Below are 21,516 nucleotides of genomic sequence, written 5' to 3'. Positions count from 1 at the left end.
ATGCAGGCTGGAAAAGCTGCATTTTGAACTGAGAGCTATTATGGCTTCCTTCCATCAGGTCTGGATAGAGTTTGGATATATCTCACTTGTCTAGGCTGGTCTGGCATAGACAATAAGGAAGGTGAAAATAGTCCTGCCAGATCAGTCCAGACCCCACCCAAGAAAGCTGCAGCGAGCAACGGCTCTGTCTGACATATTTAGAAAACTAACAGTGAAGTATGTTTTTGCCCACTCTGAAGATATTTGACCTAATCATGCCTTGGTGTAGGGATTATCTTATTCTTGGGTTAATGACTAGAGTGAAGTTTTTTGGCTGCATCAGATTTGGTTGAGGTAGTGATTTGATAAAACCAAAGCAATTGTCCCTCTTCATCCAGTCAGACTAGTCCTCGTTGTGACCTTGGGCAAGTCACTTTACTCTCCATTGCCTTAGGTACAAAAACTTACCATTACCTGCTATTAATTAAGTTGACTTAGATAATAACCACCGCTATTACTAGCAACGGTAACATGGAATAGACTTAGTTTTTGGGTACTTGCCAGGTTCTTATGGCCTGGATTGGCCACTGTTGGAAACAGGATGCTGGGCTTGATGGACCTTTGGTCTGACCCAGTATGGCATGTTCTTATGTTCTACATACTATGTTCATGGGTGTAGGGTGGTGATGCAGCAGAAATTTTACTGGTCATGTTGCTCATTGTAAACCACTTTGACACTTTTGAAGGACGGTCAATCAAATTGAATAAATAATAATATCCTATACACCAAAATGTGCTTTCTCCATGGCAAAACAGGACCAAACAGCTATACAAGTGGGCGACGACATCCAATGGGATCATCGCAGAAAAATTGCAGTCTCCTAGCTGTGAAAGGACTAGAAAGCATTTTGGAGCATGTGTGAGAATTCCCGTGGTGCTGCTGTTGCATAAGCCCTCTGTCTTCTTAATCTGCTTAAGTGTTCAGATATATGATTTTTTTTCCTCTCTACTTTAAATCTATCACTACTATTTTTCACTATTGTTTTTACTTTTATTTAGTCAATGGCTTCTTGTTTCTTTTCCATTTTCGAGTCCAAAAAAAAAAAAAAAGTCTAGTAAATCCCTGAGGTCAGAAAAGACCCCTTTCAAACTTTGTGTGAATTGTAAATACAAGATGGAAGTCTGAAATCTACACGAATTTTGCCTCATGAGTCTGGGCCCTTCTGATGAGTCTTCATCCTGTGGTCCTTTTGGTAAAATGTCCCTTCAGGTCATTAAATATAAAACCATGAATTTTATATGAGACTTTTCTTCCCTGAATAAGGCAGAGTCTAGATAGAGTAGAGAAACAAGTTCTTACACAAGTTCTGAAATGCAGACAAGTAAATATACATGTTCGTTGCAGACTTCTAAAAGGTAACAAACTGATTTGAAGCATCAAAGATCCTCTGTGTCCTCTTCAAAGAAGCACCAAACTGAAGATCCATCAAGGAAGTCTTCAGTGTCATTACTGTCAACATGGAAATCACTGGAGCCAAAGATGTTGGTGCCATTTTCTTCAGTATGGGTGTCCATAGTGCAGACGTTTTCAGACCATAGATCGTAGTGGAAGACTTTAAGGCAAAACACTCCTCCTTCCTGGTAAACTAAATCTGATCAACAGTTTCTCCACTAGTCTTAGTGTCCGTGTCAGATACATCTTCTGGGAAGGTTTTTCCATCTGTTTCTATGCATCCTTTTCCAGAGTCTTTTTTTTGTTGGGAAATATATATTGATGCTGTCTATTTCAAAGGAAGACCTTCCTGTTCTGGAAAATGGCTGGAAAACTGTCAAATCAAATTTCTCATCATTGCTTTTCAAAGACCTGTATCCATATTGATTCAGAAATATAAATCCTCAGATAAGGACTCGCCAATCATAATTTCTGATGTTGAGCAATCCAAATATTCGAATGTCTTCATTCATTGGAAGAAGGTAAGATATTCCTCCAGAGTCTTCTCCAGGTTCTCAAAGAAGTTTCATTCCGTCTGAAGAAACATCATATCTCTCTTTTCTACAGAAGATGGCAGAAAATATTCTTTTCAACTTAGAATAGGTGGAACAGGAATCTGAGGAATTTCAAGGTGTGTGAAAGTTTATTCAGCTGCCAAAGCAAATTGGAGCAGTGCCATTCCATAATACTCTATAAGATCTTCAGACAAAGATTTGGAAGGTTCCATTATTGGGGTTCCTAAATTACAGAGTACAACAAGGTCTGGGTCATGATAAACTACAGCTACCTCATGATATATTATTGGTTGAATAAGCTCTCTGAAAGACAAAAAAAAATAAAGCCCTTCCCAGGAAAAAATATTCCAGCGGTTCCTCGTGATATTTTTTTTTTCTTGTGGAAAACTCAGAAAATATATTGCAGGGCAAAACACTTGATGGTGGATCCCTTTGCATAGTGCTGCCTTTGTCTTAAAGCACCACCAATGGACCAAAACACCCTACCCCTTACAATGTAAAATTCCCCCTGGGAGTCTGGGAAGATCCCATGCCCACCCTACCACCATCTTGAGATGGCCCACAGATATAAAAAGTAAAAAAAAAAAAAAAAGGTTGAAAGCTTGAAACAAAATAACCTCTTGGTCCAACCCCAATCCCCAGGTTTCTCCCCCCTCTATCCTACCGTCTGAACCCCCGATACTTTAGTTTATGGCCTTGGTGGTCTAGTGGGCATCCCTGGTGTCTAGTGGGACCTGGAGCACTCCCTAGGCTCCGGGCCCATTGCTGCAATTTTCCAAAATGGCACCAACTGGCCTTTGCCCCACTAGACCACCAGGGTCATAATCTAAGGTATCGGGATGGGTAGGGAGAGATTAATCATGGGGGAGAGGAAGGGTTGGACTGGGAAAGGGTTACTTTGATTCAAGGGGAGAGGTTTGGGAATGAGGTCTTAACAAAACAATTTTTAAAAAATGTTATACCTTTTGGGCCACCTCTACAGGTGGTGGTGAACTGTGCAGATGTCTACCCCAGATCCCATAGGAGAATTTTATATGGTTGGGATAGGATGTTTTGGGCCACTAATGGCCCTTTAAATGTCAAAATGCTAGAGCATTGGGATATGTATATCATCTTGATGTTCCGGGAGAGGCCTTTTTAAATATTGGGGTTACATTGGCCACCCTCCATCTTCAGGTACAATGGATGATTTTAATGATAGAGTACACATTTTAACTACTAGATCTGAAATTTCAATTTTGAGTTCCTTGTGATGCATACCATCCGGTCCAGGTGATTTACTCTTTAGTTTGTCAATCTGGCCTACTTCATCTTCCAGGTTCACAGTGATTTGGTTCAGTTCATCTGACTCATCACTCTTGAAAACCATCTCCGGAACTGGTATCTCCCCAACATCCTCATTAGTAAACACATAAGCAAAGAATTCATTTAGTCTTTCTGCAATGGCCTTATCTTCCTGTCGAGGGTTTGTATGCCAAGGTGGTCATCTAACGGTCCAACCAACTCCCTCATGGATTTCTTGCTTCGGATATATTTTTTAAAGTTTTTATTATGAGATTTTGCCTTTTCGGCCAACTTAATTTCAAATTCTCTCTTCACCTGTCTTATCAATGTTTTACACTTAACTTGACAATGCTTATGTTTTATCCTATTTTCTTCAGATGGATCCTTCTTCCAATTTTTGAAGGATGTTTTCTTGGCTAAAATAGCCTCTTTCACCTCACCTTTAAACCATGAAGGTAATCGTTTTGCCTTCCTTCCACCCTTCTTATTGTGTGGAATACATATGGACTGCGCCTCTAGGATTGTATTTTTAAACAATGTCCATGCCTGTTGAACACTTTTAACCTTTGCAACTGCACCTTTCAGTTTTTTTCTAACTATTTTCCTCATTTCATCAGTTTCCCTTTTGAAAATTTAGTGTTAGAGCTGTAGATTTATTTATTGTCCCCCTTCCAGTTATTAGTTCAAATTTGATCATGTTATGATCACTAGTGCCAAGTGGCCCCACCACTGTTACGTCTCTCACCACATCCTGCATTCCACTAAGAATTAAATTTAAAATAGTTCCCTCTCTTGTTGGTTCCTGAACCAATTGCTCTGTGAAGCAGTCGTTTATTACATCCAGGAACTTTGTCTCTAGCATGTCCTGATGTACATTTACCCAGTCAATACTGGGGTAATTGAATCTCCCATTATTACTGCACTGCCAAATTGGTTAGCTTCCCTGATTACTGTTAGCATTTCATCATCTGTCTGACCATTTTGTCCATATGGACGGTAGTATACTCCTATCACTATACTCTTACCCAACCCACATGGGATTTCTACCCATATAGATTCTATTGAGCATTTAGTCTCTTGTATGGACCTGTTGGACTCTATACCCTCCCGGACATAAAGTGCTACACCTCCACCCAGTTGATCCTCCCTATCATTGCGCTATAATTTGTACCCTCATACAGCACTGGTCCCATTGGTTATCTTCCTTCCACCAGGTCTCTGAGATGCCAATTATGTCAATCTCATCATTTACTGCTATACACTCTAACTCTCCCATCTTACTTCTTAGACTTCTGGCACTGGCATATAGATATTTCAAAGTGTGTTTTTTGTTTGTATTAACAGCATACTTTGCATTTGATAGGGATAGTTTGGAAACCTTTAGCTCAAGTGATTTGTTTTATGTATAGGCACATGGTCTACGTTTGCTTTTATTGGAACCTCTCTGTTGGGATGCCCTAACTCTCCTGTTTTATTAGTATCCTTCAATCATGCACTGCTGAGTGACTGTCAGCTTTTCCCCTTGTTCTAGTTTAAAAGCTGCTCTATCTCCTTTGCAAACGTTAGTGCCAGCAGCTTGGTTCCACTCTGGTTAAGGTGGAGCTATCCTTTCGGAAAAGTCTCCCCCTTCTCCAAAAGGTTTCCCCTTCTCCAAAAGGTTCCTCATTTCCTTACAAAACCAAATCCCTCTTCCCTGCACCATCGTCAAATCCACGCATTGAGACTCCGGAGCTCTGCCAGCCTCTGGGGACCTGCACGTGGAACAAGGAGCATTTCAGAGAATGCCACTTTGGAGGTTCTGGATTTCAGTTTTCTACATAAAATCCCAAATTTGCTTCCAGAACCTCTCTTCTACATTTTCCTACGTTGTTGGTGCCCACATGTACCACGACAGCTGGCTCCTCTCCAGCACTATCTATAATCCTATCTAGGTTATGTGTGAGGTCCATCATCTTCGCACCAGGCAGGCAAGTTACCCGGCGGTCCTCATGTCCACCAGCCACCCAGCTATCTATATTTCTAATAATTGAATCACCAGCTATGATGGCCATTCTAACCCTTCTCTCCTGGGCAGTAGCCCTGGGAGACTTGTCCTCAGTGCAAGAGGACAACACATCACCTGGAGAGTAGATCCTTGCTACAGGATCACTTCCTGCTACACCAAGGTGATGGTGTCCAACCAGGAGACCTTTCTGATCCAAGGCAGCACTGAGGCTGCCAAACTGGTCTTAATGTACCAAACTGTTTGCCTCAGCTCCTCCACATCTGCCACTCTAGCCTCCAGAGATTGGACTCATTCCCTGAGAGCCAGCAGCTCTTTGCACTGGGCGAACATATACAATCTCTCACTGGCGGGTAAAAAAATCATACATGTGACATTCAATGCAAAAGACTGGAAAGCCTCCCTCTTGCTGCTGGACTACTGCCTTCATCTTAATTTTGTTGAGTTCCTATTTAAGTTTAAGATACTAAGGGAGTTAGAATTAGAGTACTTTACATGTACGGGTGTATTTACTAATTCATCTGCTAGTGTTCTACAAGGGTTAGTGCTATAATATGATTTAGATAAGAACCTGATTGATTTTTAATGAGAAAGTGTCTCCTGTCTAAAAATAAAGGGTTGAGTAGGGGTGGGTGGGTAGGAAAGACAGATACTAGAATTTACTTCTGTCTTGCTTATCTCAGACATCCACAAACTCTAAAGAATATATCCTACTGTGTCACCTTTCTCCAAACTTTTTTTTTTAAGTCCAAAGATTTCCCAAAGCTATATTTACCAATCTTCTTTAACCACCATTAAATTGATCTTCACTCAAAGATTTGAAGGGTTTGAGATTTGCGCGCCGTCCTCTTCTACTACAAAGGGAGCTGGGGCTGTGGAGTTCAAACCCTGGATCACTCTTCTGTGACCTCTGGTGTCCTTTCCCGGAGGATGCTGGAAGCAGTGTGCAGATGAGCCTTCTGGTCCTCTTCTACTGCCAGTTAGCTTACCCTAAATGGTATTCTCCATAGACAGGATGAATTAACTGTGCTAAGTATTTGCCCATCTCCCTGAAGAATCAACCACTTAGCGATTCTTAGCTCTGAAATTGACTAAGGGGGTTCACGAGGCAACGCCAGTGAGAGAATTCCAGCACATGCTCAATTCGGTGCCATCAGATGATGTAACTATATGTCATGGCTAATTCATCTTGCTGTCTATGGCAAACACTGTTTATGGTAAGCAAATTTGCTTTCTATGTAGCTTAATTAAAATAAAAACCTGATATTTTGCTACCTAAACTATTTCTTAGATTTCTGACTTGCATTCTTCAAAACACCATTACTCATAATGACTTACAGGCTAGTAACCTGTGTGTGGTCGTTTAATATTTGTGAATTTGGGATATGCGTTACTGGTATTTGATTCATTAGAGCAGAGCTTTCCAAACTTTTCATGTTGGTGACACACTTTTTAGACAAACATAATTTCACGACACGGTAATTCAGTCTACTAGTAAACCAGAGGTTAAAGGTTAAACGAACGAAACACATTTTGACAATTTATGTATGTTTCCTTAAATATATACATAAATAAAATGTTTCACGACACAACCTATCTCATGAAAACCTTAAATTTATATTAAAAATATATATTCCAAGATTCATGTTGTTATAATTTATGAGAAACAATAATAAAACAAATTGTCTGTCCCCCACACACTCATCTCTCTCCTCCCCCCAGCACATGTCTGGCCCCCACACACTCATATCTCTCCCCCTCAAGCACATGTCTGTCCCCCCAACACGTTTGCCCCCCACTCACTCATCTCTCTCCCCCCAGCACATGTCTGGCCCCCACACTCATGTACCTCGTCTTTTTGATTGTTGCCAGTTAAGTGCTTCACTCCCTTCCATGATCACCAGACACTGCTGCTTGCAGTCAGTACTCCTCATGGCCAGGCCTCATCAGCAGCAGCAGCCAATGCAAGGATGGCTGGGCTCGTTCCACCCACCAAGCCCCCCAAAAAAACACGATTGACAGCAAAAATCACCCAATAATAAGCAACCCATAAACTGAAAAAAAAAAGTGAATCTCTAGAAAAAAAAAAAGCCCAAACTCGCATCAGAGTTGACCGGGCTTGCGCGACACACCTGCACACTGCAGGCGACACACTAACGTGTCCCGACACACAGTTTGGAAAGCTCTGCATTAGAGTATCTATAGCGTTAAAAGGCTGCCTCATGTTTTCAGTGTTGGCACTGCCATTTTTTTTTTTTTTGCTTTGGTCTCGCCTGGTCCTGTTTCTTTTTATTTGATATCCAGAAGTTATTTGGGAATTAAAGTAAGTTTAACTTTTTTTTTCCAGTTCCGCCGTGAGGAAGATGCTGAGAAGGCTGTGTTGGACTTGAATAACCGATGGTTCAATGGACAACCAATCCATGCTGAACTCTCACCTGTCACTGACTTCCGAGAAGCTTGTTGCCGTCAATATGAAATGGGGTAATAATACATTCTCCAACTTTCTCTTCTACACATGACCCACATGCTGTGCTCTGAGATAAATGATGACACTGCACTCCTAGAGCTTCATTAGGCCTACCAAATACCAACTCTTACTCTAACATTCCTCTAGCTCTTGTCCTTTGAGGATATTTTATTTATTTATTTAAAACCATTTATATTCCACCAATCTTCATCTCTTGGTGGATTACAGCAATACATACATAATCTTGGACAAAATATACACACAAATACATATTTAAAACTAACAATATAAAACATAAACTCATTAAAATTAACTAATACATCATTTCACCTACTAGTATCAACATAGAAAACATAAATCATAATCATAAAATAAGAAAACTACCCCTTTCTCTGCCCCAAAGAAGTGACTGCTCAACTCTATTTGAGACCTAAATACCAAAGGCTAATGTACAAGTGTGCTTTAAGTATCTTTCTAAAACGAAACAAATCCTTTTCCTCCCTAATGTCCACTGGAAGATTATTCCAGAGATTAGGCCCTGCAATTTTAAACATTCGTTTTTGAGACTCTGTTAATCTTGCTACTCTTATAGAAGGAATTTCCAAAAGACCTTGGGACGATGATTGTAATAGACGATATGGTTAATACCACTATACTGCTGATGAAATATGTGGTGGGACTAAACTCCGCTGAGTATTAATCTTTAAATACTAACACCTTAAATTTTATTTGACAACTAATTGGGAGCTAATGTAAAGAGGCTAATTCTGGCGATATATATTCCCTTAACCTCGAACCTGAAACCAATCGAGCCTCGGAATTTTGTATTAATTGAAGTGTTATCAAATAAGAGCTAGGGAGGCCTAAAACAACAGATTGCAATAGTCTAAAGTAGATAATTAATGATTGTGTCACTAAGTGCAAATCTGAGTAACTAAGTAAATGCTTCGTATTATGTAGGAGACGCATTTTATAATAACAAGCTTGCATCAACGCTCTAAAATGCAATCGAAGGGATAGAGCGGGATCTATCTGTACACGCGAATTCCTAACTTGATCCTTAAGTAATATCAGCGTCCCTTCAAATTGGATACTTGGCCAGGAATTGATAACCTCTGAACGGGATAATACCATAACTTCAGTCTTTTTAATATTTAACATCAGTTTATTGTTATTCAGCCAATTTCTAATTTGGCTCAGACAATCCAGTAATTTTGCCTGAGCTGCCTCCAATGAATTTTAAGATTGTGTGAGTGCACAAATTCAATTCCATTCTGTTCTCAAATTTTTAGTGCTCAGGTGGGATATACCTAATACCCCCAAGACAGTAATCTCTCCAGGATACTCTTCACAGCTCTGTTCAATTTTTCACTTGAGAATAGTGAATGTAGTACTGCTCCACAAGTATTGGAAAAAAAGGAAATGGGAAAACTATATACCAGTTAGTTTGTTATTAGTAGTGAACAAAATAATAGAAATGTTACAGAAGGATAGGATATTGCAGAATGCTAAGAAACAATTTTGCAAGAGAAAATTGTTGTCTAACAAACAGGTCTGTTCTTAGGGTGGGTAAATTGGGGCGATTGCCCTGGGTCCTGCACGTTTAGGTACCCTGCATCACTGTGAAATGTGTAACCTCATTTAGACATTTTCCCCTCCTTTCGATACAGCCAAGAGTCAAAAGCTGCCACCTGCCATCTTCCGCCTCTTTTTCTCTTTCTGAAGCTGCCAGTGTGGGATCTGAGGGACTGCTGCTCACCATTGTTCTCCACACTTCACACTGTGCTCCGCAGTAGGTTGTAGCCTACCGGAGCCAAGAATATGAGAGGCAGTATTGCACTTCTTCGTGGCTTGAAAATCAAGAGCAGGGTCAGAGCTTCTAACCCACTCCTACTGCAGATGGTTCCTCTTCCTTCTGCACAGATTAAACAAGTGATCTGACCCACATAGGAAGGTAAGGGCCCATCAGCAGCAGGAGTGACTAGAGGCACTGGACCATTGTCCTGCTGACCAGATCAGAGGGGAAAGGAGGTAAGGAGGCTAGAGTCAGGAGGGAGCAGCCTTCAAGCTGGTGACTCAGGGACTGAGGGAGAGAATGGGGACTTATGGGAAGAAGTTGGGGAGGAGGGATAGTGAGGACTGAAGAATGAGGTTGAAATAGTGGAGAGAGTGGGGACCTGGGAAAATAAGACTCAGGGATTGGAGGGTCCGTGGGAGGAGAGAGAGGCATGAGTATCTCATATAAAAATATTAATGGAGCCCCATACTGGCTGATTTGCAGTGGGCCACGTATCGAGCCCTACACCCTTGTAGAGGTCAACCCTGCAAACAAACTTTGAGGTTATTAGAATAATAGATATAGTTTTAATAGATGTGGCCTATCTGGATTTCAATAAAATCTATTACACTGTTCCACATAGAAGACTGGAGAGAAAGTTAGCACTGGGTGAGAGGTTAAACAACACGACTTTCATGGTGATCATTGAAGTTCACCATGATTAAGGGAACGTGTGCCTTTTGGAGATATTGTAACACTGCACTGTATTCAAAATACTGGCACTATGTTGCTTACATGGGTCAAAATTATGTAATGTTACCACTCACTGTTTTTACAGCTATTTGCAACTGTTTCTTTAACCGTCTGTACAGCAACCTTGAAACTTTGTATCCCTGACCACATCTACGAAGGTATTTTTTGCATGCCTGTTTTGAGTCCTTTATTTTTAATATATCCCTTCTTAGCAGCATAGGCTTATTTCCTAGCGTGTAGCAGATGGACTCAGGACCAATGGGTATAGTGTACTCCTGTTAGCAGTTGGAGACGGATCAGATTTCAATCTGACGTCAGCCCCTAGTACATATACCCCTGCAGGAAGTGCAGCTCTTCAGTATTTTCCATCTCCATAGCAGTTAGGGACTATCTTCAACCCTTACAAGAGCAACTATCAAGCACCCCGCCCTACAGGCAGGAACCAGTCCTTTCGGACCAAGCACAGCAAGAGGGGAGCCAGCTCGGGGACAGGCCCCAGCCGCACCCCACAATGAGAATCAGCCGACTCATCCAAGGGAAGAAGCCATAGGGGGCAGACTAGCCCTATTCTACCGCAGATGGGTCGAGATAACTTCGGACAAGTGGGTCCTAGCCATCATCCGGGAGGGGTACTACCTGGATTTCCTTCGAACCCCTCCGGACAGGTTCGTGGAATCCCCCTGCCACGACCTCCTCAAGAGGGTGGCAGTGGAAGCTACTCTATCCAGACTTCTGGCCCTCGAAGCCATAACCCCGGTGCCTACACAGGAAATGAATACTGGACAATACTCCATCTACTTTGTAGTACCCAAGAAAGAGGGTACATTCAGGCCTATCCTGGACCTCAAGTCGGTCAACCGCCACCTAAGGATCCCCCGCTTCCGCATGGAAACCCTACGATCCATCATACGCACAGTACAACCAGGAGAGTTTCTCACATCCCTGGATCTTTCGGAGGCCTACTTACACATCCTAATTCATCAGGAGCACCAGCGCTACCTACGCTTCAAGGTCCTGGATCGTCACTATCAGTTCCGGGCACTACCCTTCAGGTTAGCCACAGCTCCCCGGATGTTCACCAAGGTAATAGTAGTGGTGGTGGCAACACTGAGGAAGGAAGGAATCCTCGTTCACCCTTACCTAGACGATTGGCTGATCAGGGCAAAGTCACCGGAGGAAAGCCACCAAGCAATCAGCAGAGTCATAACACTACTGGAAAGCCTAGGATGGGTGGTCAACACAAACAAAAGCTCCCTACAGCCCTCACAGTCGCTAGAATACCTAGGAATCCGATTCGACACCAAGGAAGACAAGGTCAGCTTGACCCCCACAAGGAGATCAAAACTGCAGAACCGGCTGCAGACCTTGCTTGAGCGCTCCTTGTCCCACAGCATGGGACTACCTGCAAGTCCTCGGAGTGATGGCATCCACACTGGAAGTGGTGCCATGGGCGCGAGCCCGCATGAGGCTCCTACAACGCTCACTTCTATCGCGGTGGAGCCCACGGACCCAGAACTACACCGTACGACTACCACTCCTGGGCAGAATCCGGACCCAGCTACGGTGGTGGCTGCAGACCAGCCACATGAGCCGGGGATCAAGACTATCCTTCCCAACCTGGACCCTGCTCACCACAAATGCCAGCTTACACGGATGGAGTTAACCACCCAAGGACGGTGGAACACAGAAGAGGCGGGATGGAACATCAACCGCCTAGAAGCTCAGGCAGTCAGACTAGCCTGCCTGTGGTTTGCCCACAGACTCCGAGACAAAGCGGTCAGGGTGATGTCGGACAACGCCACAACTGTGGCCTACACCAACCGACAGGGCGGAACCAGAAGCCAACAGGTGTCCCTAGAAATAGACCTCCTGATGGTGTGGGCGGAACCAAATCTCCAGGAGATCTCCGCCTTCCACATCGCCGGGAAAGACAACATCACGGCAGACTTCCTCAGCAGGGAAAGTCTAAACCCAGGAGAATGGAAGCTGTCATCCACAAATATTGTAAAACAGGGGGACAAGACTATTGTAGATGATAGAAGGAAATGCAAAAGTGGCATTATGAGACTCAGAGGTGAAGGGGAGGAATATGTAGAGGCTGATGAGGAAAAAGCAAAGTTGCTTAACAAATATTTCTGCTCACTGTTCATCGTGGAAGGGCCAGGAGCAGGACCACATAAAACAAATAAGATTGCAAGTGGGGTAAACCTCAGTTGATTTTCAAAAAAGTGTTTGCGAGTAGCTAATGAAACTTAAAATAGATAATGGATAGGGCTGGAAGGGATACATCTGAGGGTACTAAGAGAAATTAGAGAAGTTCTAGTGGCTCCTCTGGCTGACCTTTTCAATGCTTCTCTAGAGTCAGGAGAAGTTCGGGAGGACTGGAGATGGGCGGATATGGTTCCTATTCATGAAAAGAGAAGGATGGGAACTGCAGTTGAGGTTAGTCTCACCTCTGTGGTGAGCAAATTAATGGAATTGCTACTTAAACAGAGGATAGCACAGTTTCTTGCAAGATCCGAAGCAGCCTGGTTTTACCAGAGGTAGATCTTGTCAGGTGAATCTGATCAATTTCTTTGATTGGGTGATCAGAGAGCTGGATCAAGAAAGAGGACAAGATATGTAATGTACTTCGATTTCAGCAAGGTCTTTGACACAGTTCCACATAGGCAGCTTATAAATAAATAGTGTCCCCTTAGTATTTATTTATTTATTTATTGGTTTTTATATACCGCCGCTCATCAAAGATATCACGTCGGTGTACATAGAACAAAAATACGCAGTTGCGTGTACATATAACAGTATAATAATATCTGAATTCCACAATAAATTAAAACAGTAAAATACAATATCAAGAACAACTTAATTAACGGAATATTAGATAGAAATATAGAGTAATATATAGTATGATCCATAGAGTGACTATGACTGGGTTAGAAACTGGTTCAGTGGAAGGTGACAAAGGGTAGTGGTAAATGAAATTCACTCTGAGTGGGAGGGTGGCGTTAGCAGTAGTGTGCCTCAGGGATTGGGCCTTGGACTGTTTCTTTTCAAAACTTTTGTGAACAATAGTACAGAGGGATTGTCAGGAAAGGTTTGTCTTTTTGCCCAGGATACCAAAATCTGCAAAAAGATAGCAGGATCTAGTGAAGCTTAAGGAATGATTCTAGGGTCTGGCAGTTGTGCATTAAGGTTGAAAAAACCAAGAGAGATGAAGTGAAATTCTTAGCACAAAAGAAGTGAGATCTGGCGGTGATTGTATCTGATGATCTTAAGATGTCTAAGCAAGAGGATAAAGCAACAGCAAAAGGCAGAAAGATGCTTGGCTACATAGGGAGAGGAATGGTCAGCAGAAAAAGGATGGTGATAATGCCCCTGTATTTGGTCCCTGGTGAGACTTCATTTGGAGTACTGTGTACAATTCTGAAGGCCTTGCCTTCAAAAGGATATAAACCTATTGGAATTGGTCCAGAGGGTGACTATTAAAATGATCAGTGGTCTTCATTCTGATACATATGGGGACAGACTTAAAGATATAAACATTTATTTATTTAAAATTTGTTTCTATGCCACATGCTTCTACAATTATGGTGGTTTACAATAATAAAAAAAAAAATACAAAAAAATAACAGGGTCAGTATTTAAAACTGGCCAGTTAAGCAACTTAGCCGGTTAGAACCTGTCCGGCTAAGTTATGATGTATACGCAGTGACATGGCCATGCTGATGAATATACACGTATAACTGAGTGCTTAGCCAAATAACTCTAACCAGCTAAGTTTAGACCTGCTCTATAGCATGTTTAGCTTAGCTGTACAACTTGTGCAGCTAAGTCCAAATATCGGCAGTTAGCCGCATAAGTTGTACGGCTAACTCACTCCGCCCCAATCTGCCCACTACATGCCTACTTTTTATGCGCCTACCTTTTTAGCTGTATAAGGGAATTATATGGATAAGTCCCAATTATCCAGCTAAATAGCGCTAAATCACTTTGAATATTGACCTCAACATAAAACAGTACAGAACAGAAAACAGAAAAACAGTACAACAAAACAATACTATAAAATACAAAAACTTAAGCCTCCTGTGCTGGGTACTGCTTTTGAAAACAGCCTTTAACACAAAAGTCTTACTGTTCAAGGGGCTAAATACAGTCTGTTTACCAATTTAAACAAGTTACTTAATTGCTAAGGGAATGTTCCAGCAAACCTATCATGTTTTCAATCGCTTTTTGAAAACATATGCAGATCTTGATAGTGGATGCATGGAACAGCCTCCCAATGGAGGTAGTGGAGACTCCATTGTCTGAATTCCAGAAAGCTTGGGGTAAACACAGGATCTTTGAGGAAGTGATGGGAATTGTAAAAAGTAATTAAATGGGCAGACGATAAGCCATACGGTTTAATTCTGCAATCACGTTTCTCTTTAATCATCTGCAACAGAGAAGACAGAGTAGATCGAGAAAATGAAAAACAGCTTTAAAAATCTGAAAAAATGGTTAAGGGTTTGCCAACTGCACTTTAATCTAAAACAGTGCAAAATCGTTCATTTGGGATACCAATATCCAAGAACCAAATACTGTTTTAGTGGAGAAAAACTAGAAAACAGGGAAAAGAACTAGAATGAATTCAGTGTAACTGGTTAATGTGACAAATCATTTGGGAGAGCCAATAATATACTTGGGTGCAGAGAGAAAGTTGTCATTGGTTGGAAGAGGAAAGTAGTATTACCTCTATAGAGGTCTCTGATAAGACCCCCCTTGAATACTGTGAGCAGTTATGGAGACCACATCTACAAAAGGGCATTGTTAAGTTGTATGTAAGAATGGCATATCTGGGAGTTCATGTGCCATACTTTATGCTGTCAAAGTGTACAGCATGCTCTTCCAGATAATTTTTCCACAGGCAGTGGTCACTGAAAAAAGTCTGTTGTAGATTGATAACTTATTCACAGACTGTTCTGGTATATTGCTGTTCTCATATATTGAGCATGTATCCCCCACATAACCTACCCTTCCTTGCTAGATGTATACCCATACACTTCCTTTTGGTTAATGTGTGTGTTTTATTCCTCAGGGAGTGCACGCGAGGCGGGTTCTGTAACTTTATGCATCTGAAGCCCATTTCAAGGGAATTGCGCCGTGAGTTATATGGACGTCGTCGCAAGAAGTAAGTAAACTAGTAAGAATCTTAGCTCTTTTCAACTGTTGCCCATAGAAGTAAGGATTCTGATGTTTGGCCCATGCTTTCTATCCCAGCACAATTCTGGCATTGTATCAAGAGTCTCTACTCTGATGTTAGTGGATATTAATTTATGTGCTGTGATTGGCTACGATGTGTCACAATAGAAACCACCTGATTCAGCTTTCAAAATTGAAAGAGAATTTTACTTGTAATTTTCAGATAGGTCTGATTTATTGCAAAATAAATGTCATTTTGCTGCTTACCACAATACTTGTGTATCCAAAACCAGCATTTCATCACAAACTAGACAGATGGACTCGGGGCCAATGGATTTATGCTCCCCTGACAGCAGATGGAGATGGAGCAAGCTGATGTCCACAGGATATATATAACTCTGAGGTGACCTCAGCCTGCCAGTATTTCAAAAATATTGGAAATTAAGCGATTCTTTATTACATGATTCACAGTTATCTACAAAGACACAAGGGAGCATTTTCATTTCAATGATAATGGAGAGGTTTCTCAGCAGACATTGTAGGATAGCTTTAAGGTGGTTCTGCTTGGTCAAATGATAGCCAAAGTTGCAGCTGTCAAGAAACAAAAATTAGATTTTGTGGCATTATCAGTTTTGTCATCAGAGAAGTAGGAGTACTAAAGTACTCAGAGAACTAGATGAGATTGCATGCCATTACATGTGAGGAGATTCAGTATAAAATAGACATTAATCACCAGGATTATCATGAATAGGGAAATCCAGTAAATTACTAGCGTGGCAAATAAAATGACAAGCTATTCAAAACCAGATTTTGAAAATAAAAGCTATAGCAGGGGCTGTTTTATACGATAATGATCAAATCAGACAGTGGTGTATACAGTTCTATTAGGAATTGTATATGGCTGAAAGTAACATTATTGAAGAAGATATTGACAGTTATCTAGGAGAAATTACCATCCCAAGTGTATCTCCGGAAGTAGCCCTGGTGTTAGATAGGAATATAACAAGTATGGAAATAGATATCGCAGTCTCATCTCTAAAGCTAAATCTCTGGGGTTAGATGGTTACACAGGATAGTTTTATAAAAAATTAAGGACGTATTAGTTCCATATCTTCAGAAATTATATAACTCAATATTGATAAATGATTTATTACCGAGGTCCATGCACTTAGCAGGTATTGCCATTCTACCTAAGCCAGGTAAGGATGCTACTTTATGTAGTTCTTTTAGACCAATCTCACTTTTAAACATAGATTTGAAACTAGTAGCAACGATACTGGCTTCACGTTTGAATAAGGTGTTACCAGATTTGGTCCATGTTGATCAATCTGGCTTTATTCCAGGGATACAGGCATCGGACAATATTCGTAAAATAATAAATTTGATTAGGATGGCAAAAGAAAGGAAGAAACTATCAGTGATGCTAGCAGTTGATACCAAGAAGGTATTTGGCCACGTTCATTGGACATTTATGTTTAAAGTATTGGGTAAGGTTGGCTTGGACCCTAAATTTAAAAAATGGCTGCTGGCAATGTACTCCTCCCCCAAAGCATGTATTAAATTGAATGGTACTTACTCCTCTATATTTGAGTTGGGAAGAGGGACAAGACAAGGATGTCCATTATCACCATTATTTGCTTTGCTCATGTGGCCTTTTGCAGGAAAAATCATACAAAATGGGGACATACGTGGAATAGCTGTTGCCAAGTCTCAGTTTAAGATCTCATTATTTGTGGATGATATCTTGTTTACAAGTGAGGACCCTTTTTTGTTTTTACCTGTTGTGTTTAAGGAATTGAACGAGTTCAGCTCAGTCTCTGGATTCAAAGTGAATATAGGGAAATCAGAACATTGGAAGACTCATATCTCAAATAAGAGATGTATTTTCTTTCAAGTGGGCTAAGGGAAGTATTAGGTATTTAGGAGTTTAATTGGGAGCTGATTGGCAAAAACTAATTTCAGTTATCTACCTTTAATGGAAAAAACTACGAAAGAGTTGGAGGTAAGCTGAATAGCAATGATCAAAATGATTTCTGCCCAGATAGCTTTATTTCTTTCAAACCTTGACTACTTAAATGCCAGATGGGGTTTTTGAAACATTTACATAAGACTGTTTCAGTATATAAGGCGAAAAAGACCTCCAAAGATGGATTCTGTGTAGGGAAAAAACTAAGGGGGAGGGTTGGCAGTTCCTGATTTTCAGCATTACTATGCAGCTGCGAATTGAGGGCTGTGTATCATTGGTTCCCAAAGAGCAAGATTAAACAGTGGGTACACAATGAGCAAATGGGCTGTCTCAGGACTGTTTGGACTCCATATTGTGGGCATGTTCCATAAAATAGATAATATCTTTATAGCATTAACTTTCACGATATAGACTAAATACAAGTTTAGATTAAAAGGACACACTGAGTATTCACCGTTAATGCCAGTGTGCATTTATGTAGAAGAAGTACGCACATCAGACGCTTCTATATATTTCAAACAGAATCGGATGGTATTGTGGGCAACTCCTTTCCCCAAAACAAATTTAGTTTTGATGATTTATTAGAAAAAATTTAGGTTACCAATAACTGAACACTTAAGATATTTGTAACTAGTTCACTGTTTATCACAAAAGCAGATTAGGAGTCAGGTTGCTAGAACACTTTCTGACTTTGAGGACGTGTTTAAAACAAAATGTTCATAGAGAATTGCTTTGTAAAATGTATAAATTACTAGTGCCTCCGTTAGGAGATAAGACAAGGCATGTAAATGAATAGGAAAAGGATTGGGGGAAGAACTGGATATTCAAGTGTGGGAGGATTGTTATATGGTAATGGCTAAAAGTTCCATATCTTCAGCAATAATCGAATTAAATTACAAATTAATGTGTAGAAGGTACCTCATGCCTGATAAAATCCTTAAGATTTACCTGAATTATCCATCTGCATGCTGGCGGCAATGTAACGATGAAGGAAAGTTTTTTCATATGTAGTGGACTTGTCCGAGTATTGGGACAATGGTTGAGAATATGGTTTCTATTCTAATCACATGGGACTCTTAAGATCTTTTTATCATCACAATACCTGGATTGCTGGTCAGTGGAAATTAAGCTTTTGATTAACCATGTTCTGTGTGCAGCTCGCTGTGAACTGGCGGCGCACTGGAAGTGTCCAGAACCACCTATATTACGACTTGTGGTATGTAGATTATGGACTATACATTATAGGGTAGATTTTAAACGGCCCGCGCACATAAATCCCGGCGTTTACACGCGTGGCCGGGCCAATTTTCGAAGAGGTCTGACCACGCGCAAAAATAAGAACATAAGAAAATGCCATACTGGGTCAGACCAAGGGTCCATCAAGCCCAGCATCCTGTTTCCAACAGTGGCCAATCCAGGCCATAAGAACCTGGCAAATACCCAAAAACTAAGTCTATTCCATGTAACCATTGCTAATGGCAGTGGCTATTCTCTAAGTGAACTTAATAGCAGGTAATGGACTTCTCCTCCAAGAACTTATCCAATCCTTTTTTTAAACACAGCTATACTAACTGCACGAACCACATTCTCTGGCAACAAATTCCAGAGTTTAATTGTGCGTTGAGTAAAAAAGAACTTTCTCCGATTAGTTTTAAATGTGCCCCATGCTAACTTCATGGAGTGCCCCCTAGTCTTTCTACTATCCGAAAGAGTAAATAACCGATTCACATCTACCCGTTCTAGACCTCTCATGATTTTAAACACCTCTATCATATCCCCCCTCAGTCGTCTCTTCTCCAAGCTGAAAAGTCCTAACCTCTTTAGTCTTTCCTCATAGGGGAGTTGTTCCATTCCCCTTATCATTTTGGTAGCCCTTCTCTGTACCTTCTCCATCGCAATTATATCTTTTTTGAGATGCGGCGACCAGAATTGTACACAGTATTCAAGGTGCGGTCTCACCATGGAGCGATACAGAGGCATTATGACATTTTCCATTTTATTCATCATTCCTTTTCTAATAATTCCCAACATTCTGTTTGCTTTTTTGACTGCCGCAGCACACTGCACCGACGATTTCAATGTGTTATCCACTATGACACCTAGATCTCTTTCTTGGGTTGTAGCACCTAATATGGAACCCAACATTGTGTAATTATAGCATGGGTTATTTTTCCCTATATGCATCACCTTGCACTTATCCACATTAAATTTCATCTGCCATTTGGATGCCCAATTTTCCAGTCTCACAAGGTCTTCCTGCAATTTATCACAATCTGCTTGTGATTTAACTACTCTGAACAATTTTGTGTCATCTGCAAATTTGATTATCTTACTCGTCGTATTTCTTTCCAGATCATTTATAAATATATTGAACAGTAAGGGTCCCAATACAGATCCCTGAGGCACTCCACTGTCCACTCCCTTCCACTGAGAAAATTGCCCATTCAATCCTACTCTCTGTTTCCTGTCTTTTAGCCAGTTTGCAATCCACGAAAGGACATCGCCACCTATCCCATGACTTTTTACTTTTCCTAGAAGCCTCTCATGAGGAACTTTGTCAAACGCCTTCTGAAAATCCAAGTACACTATATCTACCGGTTCACCTTTATCCACATGTTTATTAACTCCTTCAAAAAAGTGAAGCAGATTTGTGAGGCAAGACTTGCCCTGGGTAAAGCCATGCTGACTTTGTTCCATTAAACCATGTCTTTCTATATGTTCTGTGATTTTGATGTTTAGAACACTTTCCACTATTTTTCCTGGCACTGAAGTCAGGCTAACCGGTACACGAATAAGTACCAGGCCTCTTTGAAGGAGCAGGCTGGGGGGTGGGCCGGGACAGCAGCATTGATCAATCTCCCAAAGACCCGGCTGCCGGCGCACGCAACTTACTTCAGCTCGGGAGCTGAAGTAAGTTGTGAAACCAAGGGAAAAAAAAGAAAAAGGTAGGGTTTAGGGGGTGAGGAGGAGAGGGGAAGGGAGATTAGGTAAGGGGTGAGGGAAGTTCCCTCCCAGTCTGTTCCTTAATTGGAGCAGAATGGGAGGGAACTGGAAAAAGCTGGAATGCGTCGCTGTGTGGAAATTGCAAAAGTCCGCCACGCATGTGCGTGTGGCCTATGGATTTTGTATCATGCGTGCGTCCATGTGTGCGTGCTGGGAAGTGCTCGCAGAGTAGAAAATCTACACCAATATGAGTTACCTTACTGTGATTCGAAAGGATAAGGTGTCAAAATATAGTAGGGTGGGAACCACATTGACTTATTCCATCTGTCTCAGTGACTGTCTGTTCAACTGATTGAACAAGTTTATTGTCATTTAGGGGGAGGGGGGGTTATAATGGAAAACATGTCATGGTTGATTGTATATTTGGTTTATTACAATGTTACAGATTGCTATTTTGTATTATACTCCATGATTAATACAAAATTTAATTTGAAAAAAAAGCTGTGTCCCAGTACAGATCCCTGGGGCATGCCACTAGTTGCCTTTTCTCCATTGAGAAAATTGACCATTTAGCCCTAATAGAACATTGCCTCCTTTCCCATGACTTGATAATTTTCTCAAGAGTCTCTCATGAGGTATTTTGTCAGACACTTTCTGAATATCCAGATACACTTTTTCAACTGGCCCACCTTTATCCACGTTTATCCACGCCTTCAAAAAAATGTAGCAGATCGAAGAGGCTAAATCCATATTGACTTTGTCCCATTAAACTATGACTATCTATATGTTCAGTAATTTTGTACTTTTTAATAGATTCAACCATTTTGTCCAGCATTGATGTCCAGGTCACTGGTCTGTAATTTTCTGGATCACCCCGTACCCCTTTCTAAAAATTGGCATTACATTAGTACCTTAAGATTGGAAGGTAGCCAAAGCTGATTTTAATGATAGGTTTACAAATTACTAATAGTATTTATTTAATCATTCTATTAACTGCATACTCGGGGACAATCCTGGCTGATGTGGTGTACAACAATTTAAAACAAATCATAATACAATAAAAATAATTAAATACTTCAAAAAAATTCTAAAAATATACAAATTAAAAACAAGAAATCTAAATAACCTAAAAGGAAAATCATACCAGTGAATGCTGCTAC

General features: G+C 41.0%; 1 protein-coding gene across 6 annotated transcripts in view; it reads left to right on the top strand.

The window, feature by feature from the left end:
- LOC115076799 (splicing factor U2AF 35 kDa subunit) overlaps positions 1–21,516 on the top strand; it is a 250,072-nt gene that overhangs the window by 177,147 nt on the left and 51,409 nt on the right. For all 6 annotated transcript variants that reach the window (XR_003852869.1, XM_029578698.1, XM_029578697.1 and 3 more), the window contains 2 exons: positions 7,620–7,753; positions 15,344–15,436. Coding sequence is in view for 5 of the 6 variants with exons in the window: in XM_029578698.1 (XP_029434558.1) it covers positions 7,620–7,753; positions 15,344–15,436 (227 nt within the window). In the remaining variant the exon portion in view is untranslated. The remainder of the gene's footprint in view (positions 1–7,619; positions 7,754–15,343; positions 15,437–21,516) is intronic.

Source organism: Rhinatrema bivittatum, chromosome 15 (assembly GCF_901001135.1).
Source record: "Rhinatrema bivittatum chromosome 15, aRhiBiv1.1, whole genome shotgun sequence".
In the NCBI taxonomy this organism is placed as follows: Eukaryota; Metazoa; Chordata; class Amphibia; order Gymnophiona; family Rhinatrematidae; genus Rhinatrema; species Rhinatrema bivittatum.
Note: the sequence above shows the minus strand (reverse complement) of the source record. Positions and strands in the feature narration are given on the sequence as shown.